Source organism: Branchiostoma belcheri, unplaced genomic scaffold, assembly GCF_001625305.1.
Source record: "Branchiostoma belcheri isolate BF01 breed outbred unplaced genomic scaffold, Haploidv18h27 scaffold194, whole genome shotgun sequence".
NCBI classification, from domain to species: domain Eukaryota; kingdom Metazoa; phylum Chordata; class Leptocardii; order Amphioxiformes; family Branchiostomatidae; genus Branchiostoma; species Branchiostoma belcheri.
Genome location: NW_017803424.1, coordinates 236476 through 255096, shown reverse-complemented (window position 1 = coordinate 255096; position 18621 = coordinate 236476). Strand labels below are relative to the sequence as shown.

Genomic DNA, 18621 nt, shown 5'->3' with positions numbered 1-18621 from the left:
CAATTTGTTGGAGCGCAAAGAGGTGAAAGCAAAACTTAACGGTGACACCAACCAACAAATTGACTTGTTTTGGCGCAGAGCTCTGCGTGTGCCACAGACTGACGGATAGTTGTGCGAGCAGTTCTGTGCAGAGTTGCGTGACGAAGTCTTTATTTGTGACAGAGTACTGGCTGTTCAGCCTAATAGTCATATTCAATTAACTTGATATCTTCAGAGGTCTATACAAAACTGAACTAGTGTCGCCAGCCATGACGAATTGACTTGTTTTGAGAGCAGACCGCAAAGAGGTGAAAGTAAAACTGAACCGTGACGCCAACCAACGAATTGACTTTATTTGGCGCAGAGCTGACGGAGAGTTGAGCGAGCAGTCCTGTGCAGAGTTGCGTGACGAAGTCTTCATTTGTGACAGAGTACTGGCTGTTCAGCCTAATAGTCATAATCAATAAACATGATATCTTCAGAGCTCTATACAAAACTGAACCCGTGACGCCAACCATCAGCATCAACGTGTTTTGTACTTAAAGCTTTATTCACAAGGGTCTAACCAAAAATAAGAGGTGACGCCAACCAACGAATTGAGTTGTTTCGGCGCAGAGCTATTGACTGCAAGCTTGAAACCGACGGAACCCGACCTGTCAGACCAGCAATACCAGTTCTGCGGGCCCCTGGTACGTTACAAAGCCTAGTAGTCACATTGAACTGGCTTAAAATCCCCGGAACTCTATACAAAACTGAACCTGTGTCGACAGCCATGACGAATTGACTTGTTTTGAGCGCAGAACGCAAAGAGGTGAAAGCAAAACTGAACGGCGACGCCAACCAACGAATTGACTTTATTTGGCGCAGAGCTCTTCGTGTGTCACAGACTGACGGAGAGTTGAGCGAGCAGTCCTGTGCAGAGTTGCGTGACGAAGTCTTTATTTGTGACAGAGTACTGGCTGTTCAGCCTAAAAGTAATATTCAATAAACATGATATCTTCAGAGCTCTATACAAAACTGAACCCGTGACGTCAACCATCAGCATCAACGTGTTTTGTACTTAAAGCTTTATTCACAAGGGTCTAACCAAAAATAAGCTGTGACGCCAACCAACGAATTGATTTGTTTCGGCGCAGAGCTATTGACTGCAAGCTTGAAACCGACCGAACCCGACCTGTCAGAGCAGCAATAGCCAGCTCCGCGGTCCCCTGGTACGTTACAAAGCCTAGTAGTCACATTGAACTGGCTTAAAATCCCCGAAGCTCTATACAAAACTGAACCTGTGTCGCCAGCCATGACGAATTGACTTGTTTTGAGCGTAGAGCGCAAAGAGGTGAAAGTAAAACTGAACGGTGACGCCAACCAACGAATTGACTTCTTTAGGCGCAGAGCTCTGCGGGGGTATCGCGGAGGGCTGTACGAGCAACCTCCATGGAGGAGCTCCGCAGAGCTCCTCCATGGAGGTTGCTCGTGCAGCCCCTATTGGAAAAACCATTCATGTATTCAGCACCTGTTTACTGGTGTATCATATTACCTGTATGTCTAACCTTCTTCGACGAACGAAGGACTTCAAAACTGTTTGTATCACTTGTACGAATTTGTGATGGTCAAGAATACGGTTTATATTACCTGAATGTGTTATCGTAGTTTGTGTTGTGTGAACAATTTCAGAAAATACTTTGTCTGTCTAGAGTTGAAGACCTACCCGTGGCTGACAATTAATACCATTTTCCTTACAGTGGGAGATAATTTTAGCCTAACCGTCATCCTATCCTAATATAATTTTTTGCATACAAGGCCCTGTACCCATGGAGTGGCTATGGAAGCCTCGGTATGCAAATAGTGTACACAGGGCAGGTCATTTTGGCCTGTTGCCAGCTTTGAAGAAAACAAAACATTTAGTGTTCGGCAGACTGATTCGGTGGCTCAAACAAAGTCGACAAAATCAAAGTCGAAATGAAAGAAAACATCAGTAAGAAGTTCTTTAAAAGTCTACAAAAGGAATACTTTGATTCCGTTGCTTTTGTTTGTGCTTAGCGACATCGCATTTTTACCTTCGCCAAGAAGATTATGTTTTCAGTAGCGTTTGGCCGTTTGTCCGTCTGTCCGTTTGTGAACAGCATAACTCAAGAAGCTTAATATGCATTGCCATGAAACTTGGTAGGTACGTAGGTTCTGATGAGACCTAGAAATGATTAGATTTTGGGCCCCCTGGTGGCTTTTGTTGGTACTGCAGCAGAACTTCCGGTTTTGATATCTCGCGATCTGGACATGTAGGGTCACGAATTTTGTTTGGTAGATAGTTCTTGGGGTAGGGAAGAAGTGACATGTGTTTAGGCACCCCTAGCGGCTTGTTATGGAACTGCAGGAGCATTAGTCGACAGAATTTTTTAAGGAGGATAACTCAAGAACCGGTGGACGGATTGTCGTGATTTTTAGTATTCAGGTAGCTGAAGTGATGCTTGACATAATCAAATGACAATTATGCAAAGCAGGCGCTAATTTGCATAATTAATGAGGAAATTCTATAAATCTGCTATGTTCAATAATAGGACCTAAATAAAGACCTAATTTGCATAATCAATAGGAAATTTTTATAATTTCATAGTTGTAACTGCTGGGAATGTCAAACCTGCCACATTTGGAAGTTATGTGAAGGCGAACATCAATAATTTATTAACATCGTTTGTATAATTTATGAGGAAGTGCTATAATAGCCTTTTTTAAGATAAGGCTTTTCATTGGTTGGAGAATATGATCAACTGATATAATACATGCAAATGAGGCTCTTTTTTTACAAAATCAATGATTAAAATTGTATAATCCATCGACCGCAAGGGTTAACACCATTTGGCGAAGATATGAGATCATGGAACTCTTGTTCTTTCTTTTTTAGATTTCAGCTAAATTGAGCCAACAAATAATGTTTCAACGACCCGTCCTTCTGTTTGCTTGCGGACAAGTCTTTCAGCCGATTTACCCCGAATGAAAAAAAATGCTTATGAGAATGCTTTAAATGGCATTTTAGAATTCAGAAGTTTAAAATTCAGATGCCAGGTGGTAAATTTCATAGCCTTACCTGCAGTTGATCAATATACACGCAAAGGTCAATGGCTTTTTTCTAGGGTCGGTCAGGAAAGCGTAAAAAACATTAATGGTTTTCTATCCCATACCATGGTTTGAGTAAGTGATGTTGTCTGTTGTAAACTTATATGATATGCCTGACTACCGAACATATTTTGAATCTCTTTGGAGGAGGGCTAGGGATGGCTGTGTACATAGGTGGTGGGTGTAAATTTGGGACTTGAAACATAATATATAAGTGCAGAATATCAAAGCAATCAACACATGTGAATCATGCAAATAAGTCCCCCTCCCCTCTTTACAGAATAAGTGGTAGGTTATAGAAGTGCTATGATATCCCAATGATAAATTCTTGCCAGACAGTGTCTTAAAGGTTTAAACATTATCTCTACTTTAGGACATATCCCCCATTCCAACTACAGTGAACGCTTTAAACCTAGAACAGAAGCAAAACCAGACTGACGCTATGGGACGTCTTGAGGACAACATGGCAGGTATGTTGGTCTAAAACCGTCTTTTCATGTTATAAGGGATGCCTGGTCGTTCTTACGGATTTTATGAAAATGCAGCACTATTTAAAACGAACATCTGAGCTCTTGTCGTCTTGCTCCAAGGTCTAAACGAATATATAATAAAACTTACCCGAAATCGGGTGAATGGTATGCAAAATATAGACTTTTTTATTCAAACTGCTGTCTGGGTTAAGTGATAAAACATCAGGCAGGCTCAATATCTAAGATTGCGGCATCTGGAGAAGGTACGAGGCCATAAATACAACAAGAAGTAGCTCTCATTCTAGTTTTTGTTGAACGAAATTATATAAGTCAGTTCATTGCTTTTTAAAGCAATGAATATTTTGACTTTAAAAAGTCAAAATATCGTTGGCAAAATCACCCAATCAAAAATGAAATATCGATTTGCAATTTTGCATAAGAGCCTACATCTTGTTACATTATTCGTACGTTTTGCTTAGTGTTCTTTGGATTAACCAGCAAGAAAAATATAAAATAGGCAACATGCATCATTTATACGAATGAGGCAACAATTACGTAAGTCATTGCCTAATTCATTATTCATAAATCAGACATACCGTTTTTGTTCATATTTGTGTTGTGTTTGTGTCAAAGTCAAAATGAAATCACTATATTCTCTCTCATTACTTTGCTATTATTGCTGTTATGCGTTACTTGATAAATCCCATAACATAGTAGTTATTTTAGAGTGTAATCTGAATTGTTTAGCATCCAAACACATTCAACATTAACAGGTTAAGAAAAGTACTGAACATATTGTTGCCAACAGGCGTTATAATTATGATTCTTTAAAAACTAGCTGACCAGTGTCCCTCGCCCCCACCTCCCCTGAATGGATTCGTTGATGACATCAAGTCATACAGAGATATGGTCATCATCTTCACATGTGACCCAGGATACAACCTTGTTGGCACATCTACACTGACCTGTCTGTCTGATGGAACTTGGAATGGAACCTCACCAACATGTACAGGTAATACATTCCACAACAACTATACACTGCTGTTCATTTTCAAATTAAATTCTATAATAAGATACCATTTGTATAAATCAAGAGGGGGCTAGTGAAAATACTTGGGCTTCGTCACTATTCTGCCGTTCATGTTATCTTGTGAAATCTAAGTATTCCCCATTGGTCAATGGCCTCGTAAATAGTTTGCGGCTCCTGATACATTGTCGAAATAATTTGTTTTAACTACAGCTGTCCAGTGCCCATTACTGTCGAATCCCATCAACGGCTTTGTAAGTGGCTCCAACTCCTACGGAGACGTGGTCAACTTCACGTGTGAGCCAGGATACAAACTTGTCGGCACATCTTCACTGACTTGTCTGTCTGATGGAACTTGGAATGGAAAATCCCCAGCATGTGCAGGTAAGGCATTCTAGAAACATACAAAATATGCTCCTTTTTTGCTTAATAATATAAAAATATACTATCTTTATCTTTTGTTAAAAATGAAGAGGCACTAGTGAAAATATTGGGGCATTGTAAATGTTTTGCAGCTTATGTTATCATGCTAAATAAATCGGAATGTTTTAACTACAGCTGTCCAGTGCCTATTACTGTCGCCTCCCCTCAACGGCTTTGCGTCTGGCTCAAACTCCTACGGAGAAGTGGTCAACTTCACGTGTGAGCCAGGATACAAACTTGTTGGCACATCTTCACTGACCTGTGGGTCTGATGGAACTTGGGATGGAAACTCACCAACATGCACAGGTAATATGTTTATCTTATCTGGTCGAAAACCTTTAAATTCGAAACGGCCGAAAATTCATTCACATAATCAAATCAACTTGGACTTATTTGAAGCTTCAGAAAGTACTTGATGCAAGAAGCCCGTTTTACACAAATGAGGGTCACTGCTATACATTCGGCCCGCAACAATGTTCATCGCGGATAGCCCCTGAAGGGCTAGAACTACCAAACTTGCGTGAAATAGTTTAATACATGTTCTGGGTGCCATGCATGGCAACGGGTTTATTTTGAAAAAAAAGGATATTCAGAAATTCAAAATTGACGATACAAGATGGCGGATAGCTTGAACATGCATTACGTCATTTTATGACGTCATTTTGATGTCAGCATTATTGTCATGGAAAGGAAAGGAAATGAAAGGTCTCCCGTGCAATGCACTACAGCAGGGGGCTGGTCCGCTGGTAGTGCTGTGTGTTTGACCTTCCCACACCCTTTCTCTTATGTGCTGAGTGCTAAGCAGATAAAGAAGTGTGTACCCTTTTTAAAGTCTTTGGTATGACCCGGCCGGGGTTTGAACTCACGACCTCCCGGTTACAAAGCGAGCACTCCACCAATTGAGCTATTGTACCGGTGTTGTCATGGCCAAGTAGAATGAAATTCAAAGTAAGATTTTTTAAATCATATTGAGTTTAGATCGTAGCGTTCATCCACCAACAGTCATCTGCTAAGTTGCGCTAAATTATTGAGTTTAGTTAATATTCTTGCTATTGGTCCAATAATAAAATTGCATGTTTCAGCTGATAGAAACCTGCAAACTTTTGACTGCCAAGTCGGCTACAGACCTGTTGTCGGGACGTGCATCCGGCTCTCCGTTGGGACAAAGACGTATGATGACGCCAGGAAAGCATGCATTGACGACGGAGGGACACTAGCCATGCCTAAGACGAAAGAACTGGACGTCGCCCTGAGAAACCTGGTCAAAACTGTTGGACTCAACCAAAGTTATTGGATCGGCATAAAGGACGTGGCAACCCTTTTTCGATACAAGAGACGCTGGCAATGGGAGGACGGCTTTGCTTTAGGCAACTACCAGGTATGTGTATACTCTGTTCATCAATGTCAAATTAAGCAAGGACCTGGCAAAAAAGCTACACATGCATTATCCAAATCCTGTTTATTATAAATGGCACGTAGATAACTTAACAATGTTATAGTACAATGCATAATTATAAGATTATTCAAACACAAATGGTACACAAGGACCAACTTTTCCTTGACCACTGTGACTGTCATCAGAATAATATGGCACAAAAATATATGAAGAAATTAGATCCATTTAACAAAATTCCAGGAAATAAAGAGGAGGTGAAGAAGAACATAGGTAACTGAACAATGCGTATATGCTAGGATATTTCCAAATATATCATTCTGTATTCTGTTTCCTTTAGGCATGGTGCCCAGGAGAGCCATGTATCCCGAAAATGTGGAGTTGGTGTTCTAGGAACTGCGTCCAGTACTGGTCGAGTGCTACTGGTTTTCCTATGTGGGACGATATTGGATGCCACAGTAGCAGGAGATACATCTGCCAAGCTCCTGCAATCTAATTCAATAACAAGAGCCAACCACATTTTGTAAAAAAAACTGTGCATCTTATGCTAGTCAACACCAGACCCCTTTGCAGGTTGAATAAATAGTAAAAATCGGCCAATAAATGTAACAATGTTAGCCAGCCATACAGTGTCCAAATTGCCTTCTTAGGCCGATTCCTACTATTTATTTAACCTGCACACTCAAGAGTCTGGTGGAGATCTCAAAACTAATCTTAACGCCCTGATATTAAAAACAAATTGCCTGATATTTTAAAGGGCCATTTAGAATATGTTGTTTCCGTACCACTTAATCCCTTTTCCATAGTAATTCGTGATAGTAAAGTGATCTTAGTAAATTAATATGCATGGAGACTTGAGAATAGCCAATTTCAGAATGGTTTCTTTTAGCACATGGATGATATCAGGAAACTTTTCAAACTGGTATCCATTTGAAATGATCCCTTCTGAACGTATAACATATCTTGTGGGGTATCTAGCATTTGATGAAAAATTATTAGATTCTACTTCCCATAGGCCATTTGTAGATGATTTTGTGCCATTAGAAGTTTGATTTTATCAAATGACTATGAACCATCCCATAGAATTTTATGTTGCTTTATTTGCCCCTTGATAGAATTTTATCTATAGAAAAAAAAAGACAAATAAAAACTAGAAAAGCCAACATTTGCTCGGGAGCAAATGCAGCAGATGGCGTCAACACATCCCCCGTACCAAAAGTAGACTTATCCCCTCCCGCGCAAATGGACTGTTCCTAAATGAAATCTGTCCAATAATCTATACCCCCATGCAGCAATGGAATCTTCCAACGCCCTCTGCTGTTGGAGCATGTAGAACCCTGGTAGAACCCAAACGTTCTATTTAGAACTGTCAGTTGGGGATTTGGGTTTTCAAGCCACACGCAATCGCTGTTTTACTCAAAATAAGGTAAACAACGTATTTTAGAGGGTTAAATGTGAATAGTGAACACTATAGTCTAAGCATTTTGTGCCAAGCTACCTTTCTGCTGAATTTCAGAATTTTGTATTCGTATTAGTGCTTAGTAGGCAAAAATGTACATTTTTGGTCAAAATTAGGAAAGAAATCAATCCCATTTTACAGAATTTTTACATTGTTTCAAATGATAAAAGCGAAAAAAAGTTCTAAAGGAATTGTACAAGGATCTTCCATACCAAATTGATGGTCAATTGGTTTTAATATTAGGGCACAGGAGCATTTTTGGACTGGAAATAGCCAACAAGCCCGGTTTCACACAATTTTAAAGTGTGTCAACAGTGTGAATAACATTCTTTGGACATGTGTCCAAAGTATTTTCATGCCGAATTTCAGGTTATTCAGATTTAATATTAGGGCACAGGAGCAAAAAATGTACTTTTTGTCAAAAAATAGCCAAAAGCTCTATTTTACACATTTTAAGTGGCGTATGTCAAAAGCTTGGATGTCATTCTGTAGACATGTGTCCACGGTATCCCCATACCAAATTTTAGGTCATTTAGTTTTAGTACCAGGGCTCTTGGTCCCAAAAATCGTGGTGTGGCGAAGCCATAAAAATTTCAGGAAATTGGTGGCCTATCACAAAGGATCTAATGTATCACGATATCAAATAATAAGCATAGGCTATTCTATTGAGATTACAACGAAATTTCAATTTCCTCCTTGTGTATAGTGGTCATAGTCATAGGTGCAATTCTACGTCTACACATTCAGGAATGTTGCTCGAAACGTCCTCCGCTAAGAATCCCAAATCTCATCATCATCATCATCATCATGCCGGGCGTCTTGCCCGGACCGAGTTGACTCTCTCCCTTCAGACAGAAAGACGCCAGGCATAATGATGATGATGATAATGATGAAATTTAACATTTGGTAGTTTCAAAAGTTTCATAAGTTTTAAAATCCAGTGCTCACCAATTTTTTACTGTTCCTGGAACAATGTATAGTATTGCTACTCCATTTTCAGACATGACATAAGCTAAACCGCAGAACATAAAAAATACAAAGACCCACAACAACAAACTGATGAATTTGTTTTTAATCCTTAAGAGAAGGTCAACAGATTTAACAATAATTCCTTTTATAAAACTTTAAGAAAATGTTTTAAAGCTAAAACCGAGCACTAAATGTATGCTCTTGTTTACTGTAAATTTCGAGGATGCAAGTCATAGAAATACATATAATTAATTACATCTTATAATCCTTGTATTTGCCTCATAAAATTACTTCTATTTATTTGTTTACCTGCAAATGTTTTTGGTACTGATAGCTGCTGTTGGTAATATTCAAACGACAGAAAACAGAGGTTATTTTGTTGGTATTAAAATAATTACCTTGGATGCTATATGTACAATATCATGGAGTGCTAATCATAAGTAGATCTCTTGATCATAAATAAGTCATCTGACAATGTTTTCTAATGCGAAAGCCATCATTAATTAAATTTACTCTATAGATCATTCGGTATTGATATGGCTATTTTACTTCATGTGGAGTATGCGGAGTGAGGTTGTGTGCCCTAGTCAGGTAATTCTGTTTACCAACTATCCACTTATAGCATCCTTCAATAGAGCCTTGTGTCTCAGAAACAATTTTTCCGTTTTCTTCCGCCTTTGGGCCATTTTTTTTGGGTCATTTAATCCTTGCATGGTAAACAGTGCCCGTTCCAGTTCCAGTATCCGTCCGATGACACTTTCATAAATTGCTTCTGTCTTACTTACAGCTGGTTGTAGGCCTAGATTCAGGCCTAGATTCAGGTACACGGGTAGGTGAGCTATACAGAAAAGGATAAGGAATTTCAATGAATGAAATACCTTAATTGTTCGTTTACGCTTTTAACCCTAAACAGTACACCTGGGGTCCGCGCGGACCCCAGCACTATATATTCTGTAATATCTTTTTTGTTTCTAAAGATTTTTTTTCTGAAATTTTAGCTAATTGTCACCCACAAAGTTGTCTCTCAATACAGTGCAGAAAACTCCGTTTCTACCATTTATAAAAAAAATTATTTCTGATTTTCTTTTGGGGTCCTGCGCGGACCCCAGCCGGCTTTCGATCATAATGGATACACTAGCGTTCTTATACATTACCTTATTTCCGTTTTTATATATTTTATGCACTCATCGTATGTCTACCAAGTTTTCAGATAATGGTGTAGTAATAGAATTAGATTTTAATCTTTGGTGTAATTATGACGTCATATGACGTCAGAGCTAATAATATAGTCCGCCATATTGGATTTTGCCCAATGACGTCATCAAATTAGCATATTCTATGCATATTAAATGATCTAACTTATATTCAATTATGTAAGATGCTATTAATGTTGGAAAAGAAGTGTAATTTAATATAAAATTTTTATGTCTAAACCAAAATTACTTCTATTTTCAAAAAACTGCCTGCTAGAAACCCGTTGCCATGGCAACACAAAAAAACATCAACTTACTAGTATTAAACTAATATGAACTTTTTTCCAGAGACATTTTAGGATAGGTTTCCAAATTTGATACTTCTAGCGCAAGCCGTTTAGCCGCTATCTGAGGTCAAAGTTGGGCCTCAAAAGCCCCTTCAGTCTGAAATCGGGTATTTCTTCTTGTCTTCTTTTCTTCACCAAAAAATAGAAAACGTTAAAAATGTATGATTTTTGCATGTAATGTGGACACAGAGGTTCCCACATCAGTTTGTAAAACAATTCAGCTGGTAGCATGTTGATAATTTCTAAAAATTAGCAAAAAACTGTTCTGGGGTCCGCGCGGACCCCAGGTGTACAGATTAATCAGTCCGGGAAGGTGTACTGTTGAGGGTTAGCACAAAACACAAACCTACGGCTACTTTTTATTCTAAGACAACGAAGCACTTTACATTCTTGCAAATCTTATCTGATTTTCTAGCAACTTGCGTCGTCGTCATCGTCAGTGTTGTTGCCAAGGGCAACATAAGTATTAGCAGATATTAATATTGCATCATAGACACTTTTTGTTAAAGTTTGGTTGTATTCCATTAAGTTTTACGGAAAAAGAATTTTTGACGGTCTTACCCCCAAAATCATATAAATGACGTCATAATGGCGTCATAATTACACAAAAATTGTTATTATGAATTAATTTCATTACTACACCATTCGCTGAAAATTTGGTAGCCCTACGCTAAGTGGTTGTTGAGTTACAGGGAGCGGGCCTCAAAAGCCCCCCCCCCGTCTGAGCCTGTCCCAAAAAGCCCGGTCTGAATAGGGTTAATGAGTTTATGTCAGCCCAAAGTAGAATTTTTCAAAACTGAAATTGACAGTGGATTGTTTGGATCCGTGTATCTAAAGATATTTTAAAGGAATTTGCTGAAGTTTATTCACAAACATTGTGTGTGTCCTCTTTCGGTATGCCATCTTGCCCTGTTTAGTTACAGCAAGGTACATTGTATGCTTTAAAATTGTGATAACGGAAATTGTACTATATAAAACAAACAAAAAACACCAACCTACATGTATTACGTATTAAGTCAATTGTGAACTTTGTTGAATGAAGTCAATGGAGAACTTTGTTGCAAACCTTACCAGATTTCCCAGCAACTGGCACCGTAGCCACATTCTCATCATCTTCTTCTTTAACATTATCAGATGATTGTTTTGTGCTTATCTTCTCAGCTAAGCAACAGAATAAAATGGATGTAAACAACACTGTGATGGGAAAACCTGAGCTGTATTCATTATATAAGTATAATAAAACTGTCTGACGTAAAACATCTAAAACTAGAAAGGCCAATATTTGCTTTGGAGCAAATACAGCGATGGGTTCACCACATTTTACGACATGGCAGGGAAAGAATGAGAAACACAAGGGAAAACAATGATTTACATTGATATAACTATAATATGAAGTAACATACAACTAAAACAACAGTTGGATAGCTATTCCCTACTTTATTGGTTAGGATTTTTAATTGCATAATGCAAACTGTTGATTTTCAAAATAAAATAAAAAAACGTTCATGCCCCGCATTCCAATGCTGGAGCAGAAAAGCTTGAAATACCTACCAAAACACTTGAATAAAGACATACTGTCAGTATGGAAATGCTCTGTGCAGGTGTTAATCAAGTTAAATCCCAACAGCCAATCAGCAAGAAGTGCTCTGTGCAGGTGGAAATGCTCTGTGCAGCCTGTTAATCAAGTTAAATCCCAACAGCCAATCAGCAAGAAGAATAGAGGAAAGCTGCATGCCTATTGGTTGATGCCCTGCATTCCATTGTGATGACTCATGCCCAAACGTGGTAAACAAGGCACACTAACACAGTAATACATTTGCTATAACACAGCCAAAAAACTCAAATAAAACCATTCTAAAAGCCCGTATCACAAAAATTTAAAAAACGCCTAGGGGTATTTGCCCACTGTACCTCCATACCAAATTTCAGGACCTTAGGCCCTAAAATGAAGAAGCTGAATCCATTTAAAAAATGGCAGGAGAAGAAGAAGGAGGAGAAGGAGAAGGAGGAGAAGAAACATCAGAAAAAGCAATATGGGTTCACCACCACTTCGTGGTGTGGTGAACCCATAAAAAAATCTGAAGTCAAATGGCTCGTGTAATTACCCTTACTTCAGCTAATGGGTGGTACCGGTATGCCTAAATAGCTCAACCGACCTCAACCGGCCGCGTAATGGGTTAATTTGCAGTATACATGGGCCAACAACATTTTCCAACGCTCTAGATACATTGTCTATGCTTGTATAAATGGAAAAACTCTGTAACTCTGACGATTTTACCAGTTTTTTAAAAGTTATTCATCGTTGGGCCATCGTTGGGCCTGCATGGGGAATCTCTGGACACATTTTGCTTTAAACAGGCAACAGAACGCAAAGATGTTGGTTTATAGATCATAGTAAAGCACAAATACTATCATAACCAAGTCATAATAGCTATATACCGAGTGTTTTCCAGCCTGACATCCAAGCTGCTAAAGCACGTACGCATACCGGCTTGACCTCCATTGACCTCAAGGAGGAACCAACGAACCTTGGGGGGTGGCTAGACAGATCATTTATTTCAATAGTTTTATGTCGATCCCTTTATGCTCTTAAATTTCATTCATACAAGCATAGACAATGTATCCAGACCGTTAGAAAAGGTTGTTAGCCCATGTATACTGCATATTAACACATTACGCGGTCGGTTGAGGTCGGTTGAGGTCGGTTGAGGTATTTAGGCAGACCCAATTCAACAAGGTCAGTACCACAGAAGGAGCTTCACATTAATTCTTGAGTCTGGATCTGGTTGTACACATGTAACACATATATGTGTAGCACATACATTTATGTGCTGTTTGGAATGCCATCAGCTATCTGATCTTGCTTTCATCGAGCACAGCATTCAGTGCAAATCCCAAATCCATCCTAGGGCTTGATTGATTGATTGAACTGCAAAGAATAGTGAAGGCTTACAATGAGATTTTTAGAGCTATTTTATTAGAAATACTGAAGATCATACAAGTTCCGCCAAACTAACCTGATTTCCCTTTAGGGGCTGTAGGCTGATCGTCATCATCTTCTTCTTTATCATCATCTGATGACTGTTCTTCACTTAGCAACTTTTTGTTCTCGGCTGTAAAACATTTTTTTCTTATAAAGCACGTAGCATAAAAATGAAGAATTTCTTTTCCAACAAAGAAATGCTGTATGTAAAACAAACTCTGTAGCACTATATGATTTAAACCTTTGTGATAGCACAATAACATTTTTAAGTCCAGGTGTAAATATTAATCAAGCAACAAAGTGATGGAGAGCGAAGTAACTTAGTGCCACGTAGAAGAGATATCGCAGGTGGTTGTGGATGCGTTATTGGATAGGCTATATGATACGTTAATGCCCCACCTTGTTCTTGAAGTATATGCTGAGAAAATTAATGGTCAGGTGCTATAACAACCGCATATACCACCCCGGACGCTACGCTCACTTGGTGGTTTATTCGGGTTAATCACCTGGGGAAGGGTATTAACCCTTCATTGACGGACTCTGGATGCCCCCGCGTCCGTGAAACATGTAGGTTTTTATGACTTCGGCTATTCGGTTAGCCGTAACACTCGTTGGCGATGGTAATAATCAATGACACATCTCTCCAGATCCGTCATCAGGACTTCAAACCACAATCCACTGATATGCAAGGTACAAAAGCACACCCATGACTAAAACAGATCCCTGTTTGGAGGGATACCCCCTTTCCCAGTGGTAATAAACTCAAGCCCGTCATGTTTTAGGCTCATATACCAACCTTCTAACATCGCCCTTAATTCTAACTTGAAGCGATCAACTGTTTCTTGAAAAAGTTTGTGGTCTTTTAACACATCCTCAGTAAAGAACTTGTGCTTTAGGTCCATAATCCTGTCGTTCACACTGTGGTCACTGTCATCTGCAGGATGACCTTTAGCGCCTGGAAAGAGGAGAGGTTGAATGGTAAAATTTGTACATACGCTAATCTCATGCCAAAAGTGCAAATGTCCTAGATAGATGGTACAACAACTGTACAAGGTACAACATCGTAGTGCTTTCTTTTTTCCTTATTATAAATAAAGAAGGGGAGTTGATGAACACCCCCCTCCCCGTCTTAGCTACAGATTTTTTGGACGCTAGCCTCCCGTGCGTGCGTCTGTAGCGAGAATGCCTGGCTCCACTTCTTAATAGTCTGTTAGTTTTTCATAAAGGAGCTGAATACCATCTCGGTTACAATTTTTAAACAAAGACAAGGAGGGGCGAGGCCTTAAAACTCTTGCAGTTGTTGAAGATGTTTATGGATATTTAATCAGTCTGATCAAAGCTTATAGTTTTAAAAGCATATTATAATTGCATACCACAGAATCGAACAAAACAAGCCTGGAAAAGTTTTCCCATAATTGTTCACTTAAATTTAGATTGATTCAAACCTTCTGAGCTAGAAGCCTTTGTTTCCAGATGCTGTTCCCCAGACCCACTTGGCCCTGCAACATCTAGATCTGAGTAGGCCTTGAAGCGTTTTCTTGCCTGGATAGACTCTTCCTCATAGGGGAAAGCCCTCTTGTGTTGAGACGTGACAGGTGGGTCAATTTTAAGGTCTGTAAAAATTGCACTTGCTTAATGCTACTTGAAGAAATTTTACTTTATTCATTTTCTTTATTTAGGTACACAAGACAAAACTAATGACAACCTTTGTTAGATGTGCTTTAAAGACATATATATGGGTATGGCATTCACGGCGGTCAAATTCAACGGTAAAGTTTCCAATTGCGGATAGGAACCAGGTTACCGGGGTTCCACGCTACGTTAAATATGTTCTTAAATATAAGAAACAGATTCACGTGGAATCTTTTCTACAAATGTCATAAATCTGCACTGCATGTACGTCAAATGTTTTTGTTTTGGTTACAGTGCTGAAATGTATATCGATATTATCCAAACAACTGATTTAAACCGGTTCTAGATAAACCCCCAAATCCTCAGTTTTTGCATTTCATTAAACATTATGACAAAATTTTAATTTTAGTTTTAACCTTAAAAGGTTTGAGCCGGACAAACTTTTTTAATTTAAAATATTAAGTGTTTCTAAAGCCGACAAAAATTGCAAAAAATGTAATTTTTCAACTGCCAAGGCCAAAAATTCCTGAATGCCACCATCTTTTTAAAAAGCGTCCGACACAAATCGAGATTTTTGTCTTGTCTACAATTTAAAGCATTTTTAGGTAAATTGCAATTGAAATACCACGATTGCAAACATGTCAGGCCGCGTGATTAAGTGGATGGGATTATTCAAATCTTCAAAATTTGACCACCGTGATTGTCGAACATATCCATAAGAATTAATTGCTTGGTCGTATTCGGTTCCTTTGGCAGGACGAACTAGAATTACCTTTCATTCCAGACTGCATCATCTTTATAAAGTAACCCTTGTTCCTCTGTTCTATCCTGTTTCATTGGCCTGTTCCCTTACCTGGCTCTTTCTTTATCCCTGAGTCTGTCTTCATCTCTGGGTCTGTTTCCGCTCCTAGGTCTGTCTTCTTTCCTTCGCCTTTCGCCTCCTCTTGGTTCGTCTTCATAACTTGGTATCTCGTTGTCCCTGGATCTATCTCCCTCCCTGGCGTTTGTTTCCGCCCATGGTATTGCCTCCTTGCTGTGTGTTCAGCATCCAATAATTCCTCTATTGCGACCGACATGCTCTTGTGGGCCGCCTGTATTTGAACTAAAACAAAAGTTCATGGTTCTTATTCTCTTCTTTTTTTAAACTTCGCAATATATAATTGAGAACGAGAGGAAGATATCCATTGTGTACATGAAATGTAATTTGAAAGATACCATAATTTAGTAAATAAAAAGATACCATAGTTCAATACTTTGAAGTGACTTCCGGAAATTTCATGTTTAGTCAATGACTGTGATAAAACATAATTTTTTAAACAAATAATTTTCTAAATGAAAAGATACTATACATAATACTATAAAACTTTGTAGTAGCTTCCGGAAATTTCATGTTTAGTAAATGATCATAATAAGCATAATTTTTTTAAGAAATAATTTGCGATACAGTAATTGCAACAGTCAGCAGTAGCTCTCTTTATTAATTCCGGGTGGAAAATATTATCAAGTGATATAATGCATGCAAAAGAGTTTCTTAGTTGCATAATCAAGGCATTAAGCAAGTCAGTCCATTTTCTCCCACGAAGTAATTGAATATTTTGCACTCTAAAAATTATCATAATAATTTCATAGTTAGCGAAAGGATTATAGAAATTTTTGGGAACCCCCATCTGAATTATTACTTATTATGCTTACCTAGCTGGTCCATAGGTACTGCAGGGTCCATGAAGTCCAGTTGTGGGCAGGTTGCCTTGTGAGATATCGGTTTACAGTAGACTGGGAAATCCTCACTCAGGCCCTGCTGTTTGCCTGCCGTTGATGCTAAACCCAAATAAATCAAATTCACTGTAATACCATAATACGCTTAATGATTAATCATACAAAGATGCCATTACATATTTTTTGTTTAACGTTACCAAGTATGAATTATTATAGCATTCTTGTTATTGCATTGAAAGTTGGCTTTCCGTGTCATTATACATTCGTAAAAAGTTTTTTTTTTATTTAAAAAAACAGCGCTATCATTGCACGCTTTTCTTCTTGGCAAAATGACAATAACAGTGTGCCAAAAACATAAAGAAGAAACAAATTTCAGATAGACATTTAAGACCAAGACGTATGCAATTCTCTGATTTTGCTGATTACGTCTAGACAAAACCATTTTCAATCATCTATAGATGAAATGTTGGGTGCGGAAGTATTATTTTGTGTATACACAAAATAATACTTCCGCAATAATACTTGTGTATACACAAAATAATATTTCCGCAATAATACTTGTGTATACACAAAATAATACTTCCGCAATAATACTTGTGTATACACAAAATAATACTTCCGCACCCAAAATTTCATGTAATAAAAGAGAAACATTCACCTTCGAACTTGGGACCTCCAAGTCTCACCATCCGATAACCATTATCTATAGGGCTGGTTAGAAGCAGATGTTGACGGCAGGCGTAAAAATCCCCCTTGTCAATCTTAATCTCCAGGTCTGTATCCGTTTCTACGGAGGAAAGTCTGGCCTGTCGAGCAAACAGGTCCTCCAGAAATCTATTGACTTTTCCAAGTTTATAGTTCATCCACAGTTCACGCAGACCATCCAGGTCGTGGCAAGAGATGATGAAGACAATGCAACCTGTCTCTTCCTTAGTAGGGTTTGTGAAGAAAGGCCATCGTGCTTTGAGAAACTGTATCAACCCTCTTGATCGTGCCTCCACCTTGATAGATATGCCTGGATCCCCTAAAAAGAGATGTAGTATCCATGTAATTTAGGAATACTTTATGATGACGAAGTATATCTATCTCTCTATTTATCTATATCTATATCTATCTATCTATCTATCTATCTATCTATCTATCTATCTATCTATCCATCCATCTATCTATCCATCTATCTATCTATCTATATAGATATATAGACATAGTTATATAGATAGATATATAGATATAGTTATATAGATAGATAGATAGATAGATAGGTAGATAGAAGTATATATATATATATATATATATATATATATATATATATATATATATATATATATATATATATATATATATATATATATATATATATATATATATATATATATATATATATATATATATATATATATGACGATTTACACAAACATTTGCGAATATTTCTTACCCATTTCTTCTGGAAGGCTGCTGATTTTGTGTTCGCTATTGTTGGTCAAAACACGGAATCTGTAGTCACCATTATGCTGAACATTTATTGTGCACTTCTGTTGTGTTGTTCTGCAGTATTCTGTCCATGAATTCAGCGTTCTGTCTTTACCGTGGATGCACATTTCAACGACATATTCGTAGGAGGCTGGGTTGACATCAGGGGCTGGTTCAGGCTCTTTCCATGTCAACGAGAGAGATATGTACGTGTGTGCGGTCTGCCACCCTTATCATTCTTGGTGGGTATGGTTGATCTATTAGTGATTAATAAGAACAATTAGTACGATTAACAAGTTCTAAGATAAGATACTGTGATGAGATCCCACACAAACACCCTTGCAATTATGTCAAAGGTCTGTATAAATTGCGCTAGGCGTATTTCACAAGTAGGATTACCCCCCCCCCAAAAAAAAAAAAACGCGGAATCTTTTGATAAAGATGACATGCTG

The 18621-nt window shown here is 38.3% G+C and overlaps 1 protein-coding gene across 1 annotated transcript in view; it reads right to left on the bottom strand.

The window, feature by feature from the left end:
* LOC109468182 overlaps positions 1–18138 on the bottom strand; it is a 34248-nt gene extending 16110 nt beyond the window's left edge. The window contains exons 1-8 of the mRNA XM_019766437.1: positions 18135–18138; positions 17358–17723; positions 16676–16801; positions 15837–16085; positions 14797–14964; positions 14148–14306; positions 13386–13481; positions 11440–11529 (exon numbers count right to left, since the gene is read on the bottom strand). Coding sequence (XP_019621996.1) covers positions 11440–11529; positions 13386–13481; positions 14148–14306; positions 14797–14964; positions 15837–16085; positions 16676–16801; positions 17358–17723; positions 18135–18138 — 1258 coding nt within the window. The remainder of the gene's footprint in view (positions 1–11439; positions 11530–13385; positions 13482–14147; positions 14307–14796; positions 14965–15836; positions 16086–16675; positions 16802–17357; positions 17724–18134) is intronic.
* Positions 18139–18621: the final 483 nt, after the last annotated feature.